General features: G+C 40.1%; 1 protein-coding gene across 2 annotated transcripts in view; it reads left to right on the top strand.

The window, feature by feature from the left end:
- Positions 1-16,088, top strand: part of MINDY2 (MINDY lysine 48 deubiquitinase 2) — an 80,715-nt gene that overhangs the window by 21,664 nt on the left and 42,963 nt on the right. For both annotated transcript variants that reach the window (XM_017896373.1, XM_017896366.1), the window contains exon 3: positions 9,743-9,807. In XM_017896373.1, the coding sequence (XP_017751862.1) occupies positions 9,743-9,807 (65 nt within the window). The remainder of the gene's footprint in view (positions 1-9,742; positions 9,808-16,088) is intronic.

Here is a 16,088-nt window from a genome sequence, read left to right as displayed (position 1 = left end):
CAAGCAGGAGGAAGACTAAACATTGACTATTTAGCCATAAGAAGGTAATTGGTAACCTTGATGAGAGTATGGGATGAAAACCTGACTGGAAACAAGAGAAAACTGGAAACCCTCACACCTAGCCAGTAGAAATGTAAAATAATACAGCCACTTTGAAAAGCAGTTTGGCAATTCTTTAAAAAGTTAAAGAGAATTACCGTATGACCATGAAACATCATTCCAAGTATTTACCCAAGAGAAGTGAAAACATATGTCCATACAACTTGTATAAAAATATTCGGGCTAGGTACTGTGGCTTACGCCTGTAATCCCAGCATTTTGGGAGACCAAGGCGGGTGGATCACAATGTCAAGAGTTTGAGACCAGCCTGGCCAATGTGGTAAAACCCCATCTCTACTAAGAACATAAAAATTAGCCAGGCGTGGTGGCACGTGCCTGTAATTCCAGCTACTCAGGAGGCCGAGGCAGAAGAATCACTTGAACCCAGGAGGTGGACGTTGCAGTGATCTGAGATCGTGCCATTGCAGTCCAGCCTGGGCAACAGAGCAAGACTCTGTCTCAGGGAAAAAAAATATATATGTATATATATGTTTAAAGCAGCATTATTCATAGTGGTCAAAAAATGGAAACAACCGAAATGTCTATCACCTGATGAGCAGATAAACAAATGTAAATTTGTACAATGGAATATTATTCAGCCATAAAAAGGTATGAAATATGAATACATGCTATAACATGGATGAAACCTAAAACATTTAAGTGAAAGAGGCAAAGTCACAAAAGAGCGTATGATTCCATTTATATGAAACATTAGCCAGGCTGGTGGTGCATGCCTATGGTCCCAGCTACTTGGGAGTCTGAGAGGCTGAGGTGGGATGATCACTTGAACCCAGGAGTTTGAGACTGCAATGAGCTATGACCATACCACTGCATTCCAGCCTGGGTGAGAGAGCAAGAACCTTATCTCTAAAAAATGAAAATTAAAAAAAACTCGAATAGGCAAATTTATAGAGACAGAAAGTAGGTTAGTGGTTGCTTAGGGTTGGGGAAGAGATGGGGTGAAATGGGGGTTGACTGCTAATGGGTACAGGGTTTCTTTTACGGAGGACCAAAATGGAACTGCACGGTGGCTCACACCTGTAATCCCAGCACTTTGGGTGATTGAGGTGGGTGGTTCACTTGAGCTCAGGAGTTCAACACCAGCCTGGGCAACATGGCGAAACCCCGCCTCTACTAAAAATACAAAGAATTAGCCGGGTGTGGTGGCGCATGCCTGTAGTCCCAGCTACTTGTGAGGCTGAGACAGAAGAATCGCTTGAACCCAGCAGTCAGAGGTTGCAGTGAGCAGAGATAACACCACTGCACTCCAGCCTGGGCGACAGTGAGACTCTGTCTCAATCAATCAGTCAATGAATAATAAAATTAGATCATGATGATAGTTTCATAATCCTGTGAATATATTACAAAAAATAATTGAATTGTACATTTTAAGTGGGTAGGTTGTATGGGATATAGATTATACCTCAAAGCCATTTTATAAAAGAGAAAACTAGAGAAAAGGAGCTGCAGAAAGTACTTTATACAAATAGAAAAATTAGCCTTAGATAGTTCATCCATGGTAATAGGAGGAAAGACAGAACGTATTACAAATAGGTGCAGGTAAGTGGTTGGATGTGGTTGTAGCTAGTCTCTTGAGTGCTTCTATTTTCTCAATGAAATAGGAAACAAAGTCATCAGTTGGGAGTGAGGATGAGGGAGGAGTTGTTGAAAGTAAGAGGGAAGGTGTAAAATAAATGCCTAGAGAAATGGGAGAGTGAATGGATTAGAGAGCTGTGGTATGATTTTGGGGTGTTACCTTTGAGGTTAGTGAAACCAGCCAGGATGGTGTTATGTTTTCTCAGTGATGTTCAGCTGCACGAGTCCAGGTCTGAATAATGAGAGGCCAGGATTTAACCAGAGCTGAATTTTTGCCTGATGAGTGTGTTGACGAAATAATCTAGGGTATGTTGCTCTATATGTTGCCAGTGGTGGGGCCAGGATTGTGCGGTGGGGGAGGAGGGGAGTAATCTAAGGTATGAAGGTGTGTATAGAGAGTGATTATAATCATGGGCCATAGAATTTAAGCTGCATAAAGAGGAAATGATGTAAGTGTGTTGAAGGAAAATGTAATGAGATTAATGGATTGTAAGTCTTGATTCCTGATAGAGCTGAGGAATTTTTGGTAATAATGAAACTGTATTACCATGGGAAATGAGTTTCTGAGATAAAGTAGAATAAAAGGTTGTTTTTCTGGGTGTGTGTGTGTGTGTGTTTTAAGAATAAAATATTTTCGTTGGAGAAGAGGTCAAGGAACAGAGAGGCAGGGTATTGGAAGAGACATCCCCATGCTTATTGAAATTACCAAAAATTATGGGATTTGTGTTGGAGAAAGGAGCTAAGAATAAAGGGTATTGGCCTGAAGGTCAGTAGGTAACTGCAACAAGGTGGGTAGATAATGGGTAGAATTATCTAAGTTTTAAAACTGAGGAGTTTAGGGAGGAAGTGGGGAGAGAATAACCTCAAAGGTAACACCCCCAAAATCATACCGCAGCTCTCTAATCCATTCACTCTCCCATTTCTCTAGGCAATTATTTTATACCTTCCCTCTTACTTTCAACAAGTGGGTTCCTATTCCACTTTGAGGCTCACTGGTAAAAGAAGTATGAGAGAGAACAGAACTATCACTTAAGAGAACTGCATTGTCATCAAGACAGAGCCAGATACTCAGATAGTAAGGTGAAGGGAACATTCAGAGAAGTTGAATGCCTAGGGAATTTGCTAATGGCAGACTATGAGTTCCAGAGAACACTGAAATTTGACATAAGAATTTAGAAGTCATCAGTATAAAAATGGTATTTAAATCTGGGGAAGTTGATAAGATAATAGAGAAAAGAAGAGGGTCCAGGATTCTCCCTTGAAGTTTCCCAGCGTGTAGAGATTAGGTGGAGCAGTGTTTCAACTTTCTTTTCATTATTGCCATTCTGAGGAGCCTTTATAGACACTTTTGTCCTAATGGCTCACTTCAGGACATTTTCATGCTGTAGATATATTGTATGTGTTTTTTTGTTTTTTTGTTTTTGTTTTGTTTTTCTTGAGACAGAGTCTCACTCTGTTGCCCGGGCTGGAGTGCAGTGGCCAGATCTCAGCTCATTGCAAGCTCCACCTCCCGGTTCATGCCATTCTCCTGCCTCAGCCTCTCGAGTAGTTGTGACTACAGGCATCTGCCAACAGGCCCAGCTAATTTTTTGTATTTTTAGTAGAGACGGGGTTTCACCATGTTAGCCAGGATGGTCTCCATCTCCTGACCTCGTGATCTGCCCACCTCGGCCTCCCAAAGTGCTGGCATTACAGGCTTGAGCCATTTTGTGTGGGTCTATTGTATGGGTTTTTTTTGTACTGTGGCCCTTTGAAGGCTATAAACCATATACTATCTAAGTTTTTTTTTTTTTTTTTCCACCCTCCTTCCTGCACCAAGAACCAGTTTTTGCTCCTTTAGGTGCAACATCACCTCTGCTCAAATGAATGAAGTAGAGGACAGAGAAATAGTGAAGAAGTAGCTGGTAGTAAGATAGGAGAAAAGCCAGGAGAGAGTGGTAGAATGAAGCCCACAGAAGGTGAAGATTGTTAGAAGAAAAGAGAAAGGGTATTGAATACTGGAGAATACTCCCATTATGACTTGGCAGTGTGAAGGTTATTGTGACCTTCATCAAACCGTGTCACTGCAGTGATGAGATGGAAATGGAGTGGTGAGTTGAAGAGTGTCTGGGAGGTAAGGAAGTGGAGCCTCAAGGGCAGAAAACTTTTGAGAAGTTTGGGTACAAATGGGTATGGGAAGTGGGTAAGGAGTAGAAAAGGCTTAAAGGAGAACATGTGACTTGTATTGCGCTTTGAAGGATAGTTAGAATCTATGCTGTTGTAAAGAATAGGAAAGGTTGAGGGCTAGGTGGAAACTATCTTAAGCTCAAGCTAGAGGTGGAAATATGTAAGGCATATTGAAGGAACAGTGTATGAGTCTAATTTGACTATACTTGGTAAATCTGCATGTTATATAGTTAGAGAAATAGAGATTGGACTAAGTAGATTGTGGCAAGAGAGTCTTTTGAGCCAGGCAGGAAGTTTGAATTTACTGTAATAGGATGCTTAATCTATTTTAGTTTCCTAAATGGGATAATAAAAAGTTAAATGTAGTTTTATTTTGTTTTGTTTTTTGAAACTGGTTCTCTGTTGCCCAAGCTGGAGTGCAGTGGCATGATCTTGCTCACTGCAACCTCTGCCTCCCAGGTTCAAGCAATTCTCCTGCCTCAGCCTCACGAGTAGCTGGGATTACGGGTGCCCGCCAGCATGCCTGGCTAATTTTTGTATTTTTAGTAGAGATGGGGTTTCCCGGTGTTGGCTGGGGTCATCTTGAATTCCTGGCTTCAAGTGATCCACCTGCCTTGGCCTCCCAAAGTGCTGGGATTATAGGCATTAGCCACCGCACCTGGCCATTTTATATAACTATATATAATTTAAGTAATGAGTTACATATATTTCTGGCCCTGTTTCCTATCCAGCTCTTCCATATCCATCCACTCTCCACCGTACTTTCCTTGTTCTCAGATGGAATTGTATAAGGCAGATTGAGTCAAATTGGACTAATTTATTATTCTTTGTTAGGTCATTACCATATATCACCCAAACCTGCACTGAAGAATATAGTAGCCGGTAGGTACATGCGGCTATCGAGTACTTGAAATGTGGCCAGTATGAATTGAGATGTTCTGTAAATGTAAAATATACACCGGATTTCAAAGACTTGGTTAAAAAAGAGTATCAGTAATTTTAAAATATTGATTGTTGAAATTTTCATATACTAGGTTAAATAAAATATGTTACTAAGATTAATTTTGGCCAGGTGTGATGGTTCATGGCTTTCATCCCAGCACTTCAGGAGACTGAGGCAGGTAGATCACTTGAGCTCAGGAGTTCAAGACCAGCCTGGGCAACATGGCAAAACCCTGTCTTTACAAAGAATTTAAAAATTAGCCATGTGTAATAATGCTTACCTGTAGTCCCTGCTACTCAGGAGGTTGAGGCAGGAGGATCACTTGAGCCTGGAAGTTCAAGGCTGCAGTGAGCCATGTTTGTGCCACTGTACTCCAGCCTGGGTGACAAAGTGAGACCCTATCTCAAAAAAAAAAAAAAAAAAAAAAACACTAATTTTACCTATTTATTTTGACCTTTATTAATGTGGCTACTAGAAAATTTAAAATTACATTTGAGCTCAAATTTGTGGCTTGCATTATATTTCGATTGGACAGTGTTAAACTGTGCTGCCACTCCATAGCTCTTACCTTCATTTTGGCTCTACTTTCTGTGCTATCACAAGTTGATGCCATTTACCTAACCTCTTCCCTGCTCATTATCACTAGCACTCTGCTTGACTTTGTCTGAGTACCTTCTGAGACAAAATGAGCTCTTTTGCTGTGAGTTCTGCAAATGAAGAAATACAGTTGTGGTGGCAGAGAACCGATGAGCAGAGCCATAAGTGCAGAAGTACTAATAGTACAAAGGATGAGATTGGTGCAAAAATAAAGCCATCACAAAATTGTAATGCCTCTGTTTTACAGATGAGGAAACCAATGTTTAGAGGGGTTAATGTGCTGTCTCCATCTGGGCACCTTCTATGATTTAAAGAATGCGGAAAAGCTCATATACTCAAAAATATATCCCTCTTACCCCTCTATCATCCCAAAGTATTTTTGGTGTTTGAAATTTCCTCTACTTGTGTTTTCTTTCTTTTCTTTTCTTTTCTTTTCTTTTCTTTTCTTTTCTTTTTTTCCTGAGACTGAGTCTTGCTCTTTCGCCCAGGCTGGAGTACAATGGTGCGATCTTGGCTCACTACAACCTCCGCCTCCCAGGCTCAAGCAGTTCTCCTGCCTCAGCCACCTAAGCAGCTGGGATTACAGACGCCCGCCACCACACCCAGCTAATTTTTGCATTTTTTTTTTTTTTTTTTTAGTAGAGATGGGGTTTCACCATGTTGGCCAGGTTGGTCTTGAACTGCTGACCTTGTAATCCACCCACCTTGCCCTCTCAAAGTGCTGGGACTACAGGCGTAAGTCACACACCCAGCCCTTTTCTTGCCTTTTTTAATCCAGCAAAATTTTTTTCTTTTTTTTGAGATGGAATTTCACTCTTGTCCCCCAGGCTAGAGTGCAATGGCCCAATCTTGGCTCGCTGCAACCTCCGCCTGCCGGGTTCAAGCGATTATCTCGCCTCAGCCTCCCAAGTAGCTGGAATTACAAGCACCTGCCACCACACCCAGCTAATTTTTGTATTTTTAGTAGAGATGGGGTTTCATCATCTTGGCCAGGCTGGTTTCAAACTCCTGACCTCAGGTGATCCGCCTGCCTTAGCCTCCCAAAGTGCTGGGATTACAGGCATGAGCCACTGCGCCCAGCAATCCAGTAAATATTTACTGAGTATGTACTGTAAGCTAGTTATTTGGAGGTGTCAACATGTCGTTAATGTGGCTGCGTAAGTGTACTCTAACCACGGAAATGTCAGCATGGTATTTTTCTTGGAAAGAGTAATAAAAGAAATAGTTAACATCTTGGTATGTTAAAATTTATCTAACTCTTAGCCAGCAAAGCCCTGAGGAAGCAGAACATAGGACAGATAATAAGGAAAAAGAAAAATTAGTGGGGAAATAGCTAGACCTGGTGTAGCTAAAGAGGTTTGGGAATCACTGGTGAGAGGACTTAGCTATTAGTGACAGTGTAAAAGTAATATTTTAATAGGGTATGGGGGAGAAGTGAACAAGAACGGCGTAGGCAAATAAATTCTGAAGGCTCTGCCTCACCAAAAATAAACTTTACTCAGGGCCAATCGTGCCAGAACAAATTGTTTACTTTTCTAAGCTATTTAGATGTTCTCCTGTTGAGATTACTCCATTTCTCTGGAGAAAAAAGATGTTTTTTAGTTAAAAAGCAAACACTAGTAGAGGGATTGTAAGGGAAACTATTAATTGCTTTCCTAATGCCTAGCTGAAGTACCCCAAGGAAATGGGAATTTTGATTGGCAAAGGTTAGAAGAGAAGTGGTGAATTTCAATCTGGAAATTTCTGTTTCTAGAATATGAGAGCAGCGCCAGACATGGACATGGCTTTTTGGAGGGCTTTGGCATAGAGAAAGAAACATTATACCCAGGAAGTGTTAGGAAGCGTAATAAAGTAAGGTGGGGAAGAGATGGAGGGAGAAGGCAGGAAATGAGCAGGAATATGAAACTCAACATGAACTGGAATGTATATTGTGACTTCAGCCATCTGAAATTGTTAGTATGAAGATAAGACTGGCATAGTATAAAGTAAGGAAAATAGTAGAGATGGTGGCATTTTCTGACTTTAAAAAAATTATTTTATCTTTTGAATACAAATATGCTATAAAGACAGGTCAATGTTGAAGCATTTTAATTTCTCCCAGAGTTGCCTGTATTACCTTTTTTCCAAATGTTCACCTGGTATAAGCTAGTAAACTTATGCTAAACCCTCTCTTCCACTTTTTTGGCCTAAAGTAGCTATCAAATTTAGGTTTCTTGTTTTCTGTTTATCTAGAATATCCCATTAGTAGCAAGGTTATATTAATTCTTTCCTTGAAATTTTTTCTGTTTCTATATACTGATACTTCACAACCTGATTTACCTGCAAACTGTATCATTCTTTGTTCTCTAAATTAGCCTACATATCAGTGTGCTTTTCCTAAAGCATCAATTTCATCCTTCACTCCTCTACTTAATATAGTATAAAGATCCGTGTGATCTTTTACAGCCAGCCAAACTTATCAGCATATTATTTAGGATTTTCTAAAATCTGTTCAAGTTGACTCATTCAACCGTGTTTGCCACTACTGTGCAATATAAATCTTTTGTATTAAATCTTCTTATAAGTTGTCCATGTGACATGATCTTTCTTATATGTATTTTCTCCATTCATTCTTCCTCTCAAAAGATGCTTTTTCTTTCATTGCCTTTCCAAGTTTTGCTCATTTTTCTGCATCCAGTTTAGCTTTATTTATTTATTTATTTTATACGATTAGCCAGATGTGGTGGTGCATGCCTGTAGTCCCCGCTACTCAGGTAGCTGAGGTGAGAGGATCACCTGAGCCTAGGGAGGTTAAGGTTGCAGCAAGTTGTGATCACGCCACTGCACTCCAGCCTGGGCAACAGAGTAAGACTCCGTCTCAAAAAAAAAAAAAAAAAAAAGTCTTCGAAAATGTGCAGTCTCAGTTACATCACTAAGTCTAGATCTCACAAAAAATCAGTTAACTAGTTGTCTGGAAGGGTAGAGACAGATTAACCAGTTGACAAGATTTTAAAAAATAAAATTTGTTTTGTTTTGAGACAGAGTCTGGCTCCATCACCCAGGCTGGAGTACAGTGGTACAATCTTGGCTCACTGCAACCTCCACTTCCCAGGTTCAAGCAATTCTCCTGCCTCAGCCTTCTGAGTAGTTGGGACTACAGGTGCACACCACCACGCCTGGCTAATTTTTGTATTTTTAGTAGAAACAGGGTTTCACCATATTGGCCAGGCTGGTCTTGAACTCCTAACCTCAAGTGATCCACCCTCCTTGGCCTCCCAAAGCACTGGGATTAGAGGCATGAGCCACCATGCCCAGCCCAGTTTAGCTTTTACAGTTCAATAAGAAAAGATAGGCCAGGCACAGTGGCTCATGTCTGTGATCCCAACACTTTGGGAGGCTGCAACATGGCAAAACCCCATCTCTTAAAAAAGAAAAAAAAAAGAAAAAAGAAAATTATATAGGTAGATAATTCAAAGGAAAAAAGTATGTACATACAGTTAATACATAATTTGAAAGATAATACATAGATTTAAAAGTATTAAAATTATGATCCATATTTTTAGAAGGTTCTACATATATTAAAAGTTGCCACATACACTAAAAGGTTATACGTATATTTAAAAGGTGATACCAAATAAACACTCATATATAAAATACCATCTTTTAAATGCAAAAAAAAAAATTTATTTTGAGACAGAGTCTCACTCTGTTGCCCAGGCTGGAACACAGTGGCATGATCTCAGCTCACTGCATCCTCTGCCTCCCAGGTTCAAGCGATTCTCCTGCCTCAGCTTCCCAAGTAGCTGGGATTACAGGTGCCCGCCACCATGCCCGGCTAATTTTTGTATTTTTAGTAGAGTTGGGGTTTCACCATGTTGGCCAGGCTGAACTCCTGACCTCAGGTGATCCACCCACCTCGGCCTCCCAAAGTGCTGGGATTACAGGCCTGTGCCACCCAACCCGGCCAGATGCCAAAATTTTTTTTTTTACTTCTTAGGGTTGCAAACATTTAGAAGACTGATAATACCCATTGTTAGTGAGGTAATCAGAAATAGTTATATTGTTGACAGCAATGAAATTTGGTACAACCTTTGGGACCTTTATACATAGTAACGTGGAATGCTGCTGAAATATATTATAAAATGGAAGTAAAAAGTTCAAAAGCACTATAATATATACATTGAAAAAATATTTGAGGTGATAGGAAAAGTTAACATTGATTTTCTCTGGGTAGGATTGGTGAGTCAACTTTATATGTCAGCTCTAACTACAGTGTTTTAACATTTATAATTAAGATCTATTACTTTTGTAATCAGAAAAAAAAGTTTTTAAAAGGCAATTTTACAATTCTTTTTTTTACAGGAGATTACATGCTTGATGCAAAGCCAAAAGAAATTTCAGAAATTCAACGTTTAAATTATGAACAGGTAATAAACACAATTCTTGTAAAAGTATATAATTTTAAAGTTTAAATATATACATTGGTCTCTATTAGTAGCTGGCAGCATTTTTCTGTAAAGGATTAGATAGTAAACACTTTAGACTTTGCAGGCCACATGTGGTCAGTCTGTATTACATATTCTTTGTTTTCCTTTTTTGTACCTCTTTAAAATATGAAATCCATTTTAGCTCACAGCCAGATTTGTTCCTTTTTTTCTCATTTTTTTTCCTTTTCTTCTCATTTTTTTTCTCAGTATTTTCCCTTTTTTTCTCATTCCATGACAGATCAAACCTAGTGTTTTCTTGAAAATTGACTTCCAGGTGAATTTGTCATTGATGTATCTTTCCTAGTTTTATTTATATTTTATAATAAGTTATGTTCAGGAGAAAGTTGAACAAATGATGTATATGGTATGTCATTAGGACAAGTTTTGCTATTTGATAGTTTCAGTATCCACATTTCTTGACATGTTCTTTAGAGATCCTGTTCTGCAATGTAGGAGGTATCACTAGGCTCAAAATTATTGGTGCTGGAAAAAAGCAAGCGGAGCTTCATTTTCGTCAGTATTCTTCCTTTACTTGGCAAAGGCAAGAAGGAATTGGCTTCTTAGAGTGGAAGGAAGTATTAGCCAGGGAAGAAAGAGACATCGTTGGAATCTTCACATTTACTTTCAGAGCAACCTTTTTAACATACTTTCACCAGTATCAAATTTGCAAATAGAAAGCATAACTCATTTCAGTCTTGCAAAATTTCTTGAATTTAGTGTTCAGATAATCTAGTCCTAATAGAATTTGAAAAATCAACAAGTTGGCTGGGCGTGGTGGCTCACACCTGTAATCCCAGCACTTTGGGAGGCCGAGGCGGGCAGTTCACAAGGTCAGAAAATGGAGACCATGCTTGCCAACATGGTGAAACCCCATCTCTACTAAAAATACAAAAAAAATTAGCTGGGCAGGGTGGTGCGCGCCTGTAGTCCTAGCTACTCGTGAGGCTGAGGCCGCAGAATCACTTGAACCCAGGAGGAGGAAGTTGCAGTGAGCTGGAATCCCGCCACTATACTCTAGCCTGGTGACAGTGCGAGACTCTGTCTCATAAAAAAAAGAAAGAAGAAGAATCAACAATTTACGTTGCCTCATATCATAAGATACGAAATCTAGGCCAGATGTGGTGGCTCATAGCTGTAATCCCAGCACTTTGGGAGGCCAGGGTGGGTGGGTCACTCTCAAGTGTTCGAGACCAGCTGTCCAACATGGCAAAACCCCATCTCTACTAAAAATACAAAAATTGGCTGAGCGTAACGGCACGTACCCGTAGTCCCAGCTACTCAGGAGGTTGAGGCATGAGAATTGCTTGAACCAGGGAGGCAGAGGTTGCAGTGAGCCGAGATTGCGTCACTGCACTCCATCCTGGGCGGCAGAGGGAGATTCTGCCTCAAAAAATAATAATAAGAGGCCGGGCGCGGTGGCTCACGCCTGTAATCCCAGCACTTTGGGAGGCCGAGGCAGGCGGATCTCAAGGTCAGGAGATCGAGACCATCCTGGCTAACATGGTAAAACTCCATCTCTACTAAAAAAAAATACAAAAACATGGTGGGCGGCGCCGGTAGTCTCTACTACTGGGGACCCTGAGGCAGGAGAAGGCGTGAACCCAGGAGCAGAGCTTGCAGTGAGCCGAGATCACACCACTCGCACTGGCCAGCCTGGCGACAGAGCGAGACCTCGCCTTTTCAAAAAAAAAAAAAAAAAAAAAGGAGAAGGAGAAGAAAGGAAATCTACAGCTAAAGCCAAATTTGTATTCTAAGTCATTTAAATTTTATCAGGGAAATTTGTACCTTAAAACAGTGATATTTAAACATTTTAGCAATAGAAACCTCTTTTCAAATGAAATCTTATCCACCTTCCAGTATATAAAACCAGTACATGATAAGTATAAAGTGATAAAGTTCAATTTATATCATGTATTTATGAAATTTATATCATTTCTTACTGAAATCATGAAGCTGTTTTGATTAAAAAGTTAAAATTAGGGACTGTGGATGATAGTTGCAGTCTGATATCAACCTCCAGATTCATCTTACTTTTGTTGCCTAGTCCTGAGAAAATCTTGATTGAAATGAGAAAATCTTAGTTTTCGTGTTTGCAGGCACCAGGCATGGTGGCTCATGCCTGTAATCCCAGCACTTTGGGAGGCCAAGGCAGGCGGATCGCTTGAGCCCAAGGGTGAGACTAGCCTGGGCAACATGGCAAAACCCTGTCTCTACAAAAAGTACAAAACATTGGCTGGACGTTGTGGCACACGCCCATAGTCCCAGCTACTTGGGAGGCTGAGGTCAGAGGATCGCTTGAGCCCGGGAGGCAGAGGTTGCTGTGAGCCAAGATCACGCCACTACATTCCAGCCTGGACAACAGAGTGAGACCCTGTTACAAAAAAAAAGAAAGAAAGAAAGAAAAGAAAACTGTTTGCAGCCAGTCACAGTGGTTCGCAGCTGTAATTCCAGGTACTCAGGAGACTAAGGCAGGAGGATTTCTTGAGCCTAAGAGTTCAAGACCAATCTGGGTGTGATATAGGAAGACTGCATCTCAAAAAGTTAAGAAAGAAAAAAAATAAAAATGCTTACAAATGTTATCAGCATTTGGTTTAAGTCCATCTCGCAGTCTTAGAATACATTCCCATTACACTGATCAGGATTCTTTTTATTCTTTTTTTTTTTTTTTTTTCGAGGCGGAGTCTCGCTCTGTCGCCCGACTGGAGTGCAGTGGCCGGATCTCAGCTCACTGCAAGCTCTGCCTCCCGGGTTTACGCCATTCTCCTGCCTCAGCCTCCCGAGGAGGTGGGACTACAGGCGCCCGCCACCTCGCCCGGCTAGTTTTTGTGTTTTTTTTAGTAGAGACGGGGTTTCACTGTGTTAGCCAGGATGGTCTCAATCTCCTGACCTCGTGATCCGCCCGTCTGCTGACCTCGTGATCCGCCCGTCTCGGCCTCCCAAAATGCTGGGATTACAGGCTTGAGCCACCACGCCCGGCCTGATCAGGATTCTTAAAGAGAGATTGGAAGTATTGGCTCAAAGTTGAAATAAAGGATATCTAACAACTGCTTGCATTTCTCATAAACATGTTAGGAAAAGTACCCTGCTTTTAAAATAAACACTGAAACTCTGAGGTGTTATTATTACATTACCGTTAGTTTTGAAAATAGTGTATGTCAAGCTTATATGGCTGGGCTCAGTCTAAGCTAATGTGTAATGTTCCACAAGTGTGATGTAATAGTGTTCTTTTTTGTATAATTTTACATGAGCAGACGTCTTCAAATCTAATTTTAGAAAGACCAACATAGAGCTGCGATATTCCCAATTAAAACTCTTTACCAGAAGTTGTAATGTAAGCAAAGAGCCTATTTTTTCCAGTTTTGTCCAATAATATACTGACAGTACAAGAAAACATGATGTGTGTGTGTTCATAACAAATTTTTAAAGAGTGCAAATATATTCTTAAAATATATTTTGTATTTAAATTTAAAATATTTGACCATGTTAAAAGTTCCTTTGAAAAGAGTTCTAAGAAACAGTTTTAACCACTGCCTTAAAGTTTCCAGTAGTACTTTCTTCTTGTAAGGCAAGCAACCATAGCTCACATTTATATTTTATAATATTAAGTATAATTTGGAATTAGGAACAAAGTGGCAAAATACTTACCCAAGAGTTTAAAACCCTTTTAAAATAAGTTTGTTTAGTTTATCAGTTGTTGTTTTTTATTAAGACAGAGTCTCGGCAGGGCACAGGGGCACACGCCTGTAATCCCAGCACTTTGGGAGGCTGAGGCAGGGGGATCACAAGGTCTGGAGATCGAGACCATCCTGGCTAACATGGTGAAACCTCATCTTTACTAAAAATACAAAAAGTTAGCTGGGCGTGGTGGCATGCGCCTGTGGTCCCAGCTGCTTGAAAAGCTGAGACAGAAGAAATCCTTGAACCCAGGAGGTGGAGGTTGCAGTGAGTCAAGATCACGCCACTGCACTCCAGCCAAGGCAACAGAGTGAAACTCCATCTCAAAAAAACAAAGACAGTCTCCCTCTGTTGTACAGGCTGGAGTGCAGTGGCACGATCTCAGCTCAGTACAACTTCTGCCTTTAAGGTTCAAGGGATTCTCATGCCTCAGCCTCCCAATTAGCTGGGATTACAGACATGTGCCACCACTCCTGGCTAATTTTTTTATTTTTAGTAGAGATGGCATTTCACCATGTTGGCGTGACTGGTCTCAAACTCCTGGCCTCAAGTGATCTGCCTGCCTGGGATTGCAGGAGTGAGCCACCGTGCCAGCCTTTTTTTTTTTTGAGGCAGGGTCTCTCACTCTGTCACATGGTCTGGATTGCTGTGGTGCTGTCGTGGCTCACTGCAGCCTCAAACTCCTGGGCTCAAGTGATCTGCTCACCTCAGCCTCCCAAAGTGCTGGGATTACAGGCATGAGCCACTGTGACTGGCCTCTTTTATCAGTTTTAGTAATCTTTATGAAGATATCAAATGGTGTTAACTCAGTTGTTTTAATACTAAATAAGGGGGAATAATTGTAGCAAATATATGAAGGAATAAGCCTGAACCCAGAGCCATTAGAAATCATATTGCCCCTGAAGGAAGTTGGGTGGTTGACAACCAAGAATTTACAAAAATAGAGGAAAATCTGGTGATTGTAAAACTATAATTCTTAGATTGCTATTGTTAGTATTTGTTCAGATTCATCATTGCTGTAGATTTAAGAAAAGTTCTAAAACACTTAAGGGAAAAAATGTAAGCTGATTGTTTTAAGGGTTCAATTTTGGGAAGGTGGAGAAAATATATTGTTTGGGGGAAACATACATAGTAGGAAGAGATGAAACTGACAAAGGTAAAAGACTGCAGTATAACAATGTTATCCTATTATAAATGCATCGTTGATGAATTTAAAACATTTGAATGATTCCTGTTTACAGTCTGTACAGTCTGTTAGAATGGAATTTTATGAATTATTTCATAAAACAGAACTTCGTTTTGTAACCTAAATTTGTCTTTTTCAAATTTGAAAGAGAAGCCCTAGTTTTAATATAAGAAGATTTCCTTCATTTTCACCCTTTTTATTATCAAACCCCTCTATAGACTGTCATCTACTGTTCATATTCTGTGTCTTTAGTATCTTGTACAGTGTCTGATTAGCAGTAGGGATTCAGTAAAAGTGTTAAATTGTATGTATTGGTTTTTCTTTATTCTTTCAAGTGTACTTTCTATACATATGTCCATATTTAATGTGTTAACATACTTAGAAAAGCATTTAAAAATAGTCTTTATTCCAGATGTATATGACTACATTTATTGAGAAAACTGATGTGAACAGAATGACTCCTTAATTTGACAAACAAGTCTTTGTGATCCAGCCTCTGCCTGTCTCTTAGACTTTATCTCCTACAACTTTTCACTTTTGTTTTGTCCCAGCCACACTGGGCCCCATGCTATTCCACGGACACAGTAATAAACTTGTTTTTGCACTGGTGTCTACTTTGTCTGGAATGCTCTTTGCCCAGAGCTTCCTAAGAGTCAGTGCTCACTGTGGTCTCTATTCTAGTGTCATTTTCAAAGAGGCCTGCCTCCCTCACCTCCCTCTCCTTCTTTCCTCTCCCATTTACATTCCCCATTCCCCTCCCTCCCTCCCCTCCTCTCTCTCTCCCTCCCTCCCTTCCTTCCATCCTTCCTTCCTTTTCAGTGCATTCACTGTAAAATTGAGTATGGAAAGTACTGAGAATTTCTATACTGTTCCTCCTAACCCCACACACACAGCTTCCCCCACTATCAACATCCTGCACCAGAGTGGTTCATTTATTATTGATAAACCTGCAATGACACATCATTATCACCAAGAGTCTATAATTTACTCTTTCTTGGTTTTGTATATTCTATGGATTTTGAAAAATGTGTAATGATGCGTATCAATCATTACAGTATCATACAGAATAGTCTCACTGTCCTAAAAATTCTCTGTACTCTGCCTATTCAATCCTCCCTTCCCTTAATCCTTGGCAACCACCGATCTTTTTTACTGTCTCTATAGTCTTGCCCTTTCCAGAATGTCATTTGAAATTACACAGTATGTAGCCTTTTCAGATTAGCTTGTTTTCTTTACTAATATGCATTTAAGTTTCCTCTGTGTCTTTTCATGGCTTGATAGCACATTTCTGTTTTTTTTAATTGTGTTAGAAACCACACAATATAAAATATATTCTTTTTTTTTTTTTTTTTTTTTTTTT

This window comes from Rhinopithecus bieti, unplaced genomic scaffold (genome assembly GCF_001698545.2).
Source record: "Rhinopithecus bieti isolate Rb0 unplaced genomic scaffold, ASM169854v2 scaffold_947, whole genome shotgun sequence".
Classification (NCBI taxonomy): Eukaryota; Metazoa; Chordata; class Mammalia; order Primates; family Cercopithecidae; genus Rhinopithecus; species Rhinopithecus bieti.
The sequence above is the reverse complement of the archived record's forward strand: the minus strand, read 5'-3'. Positions and strand labels throughout refer to the sequence as shown.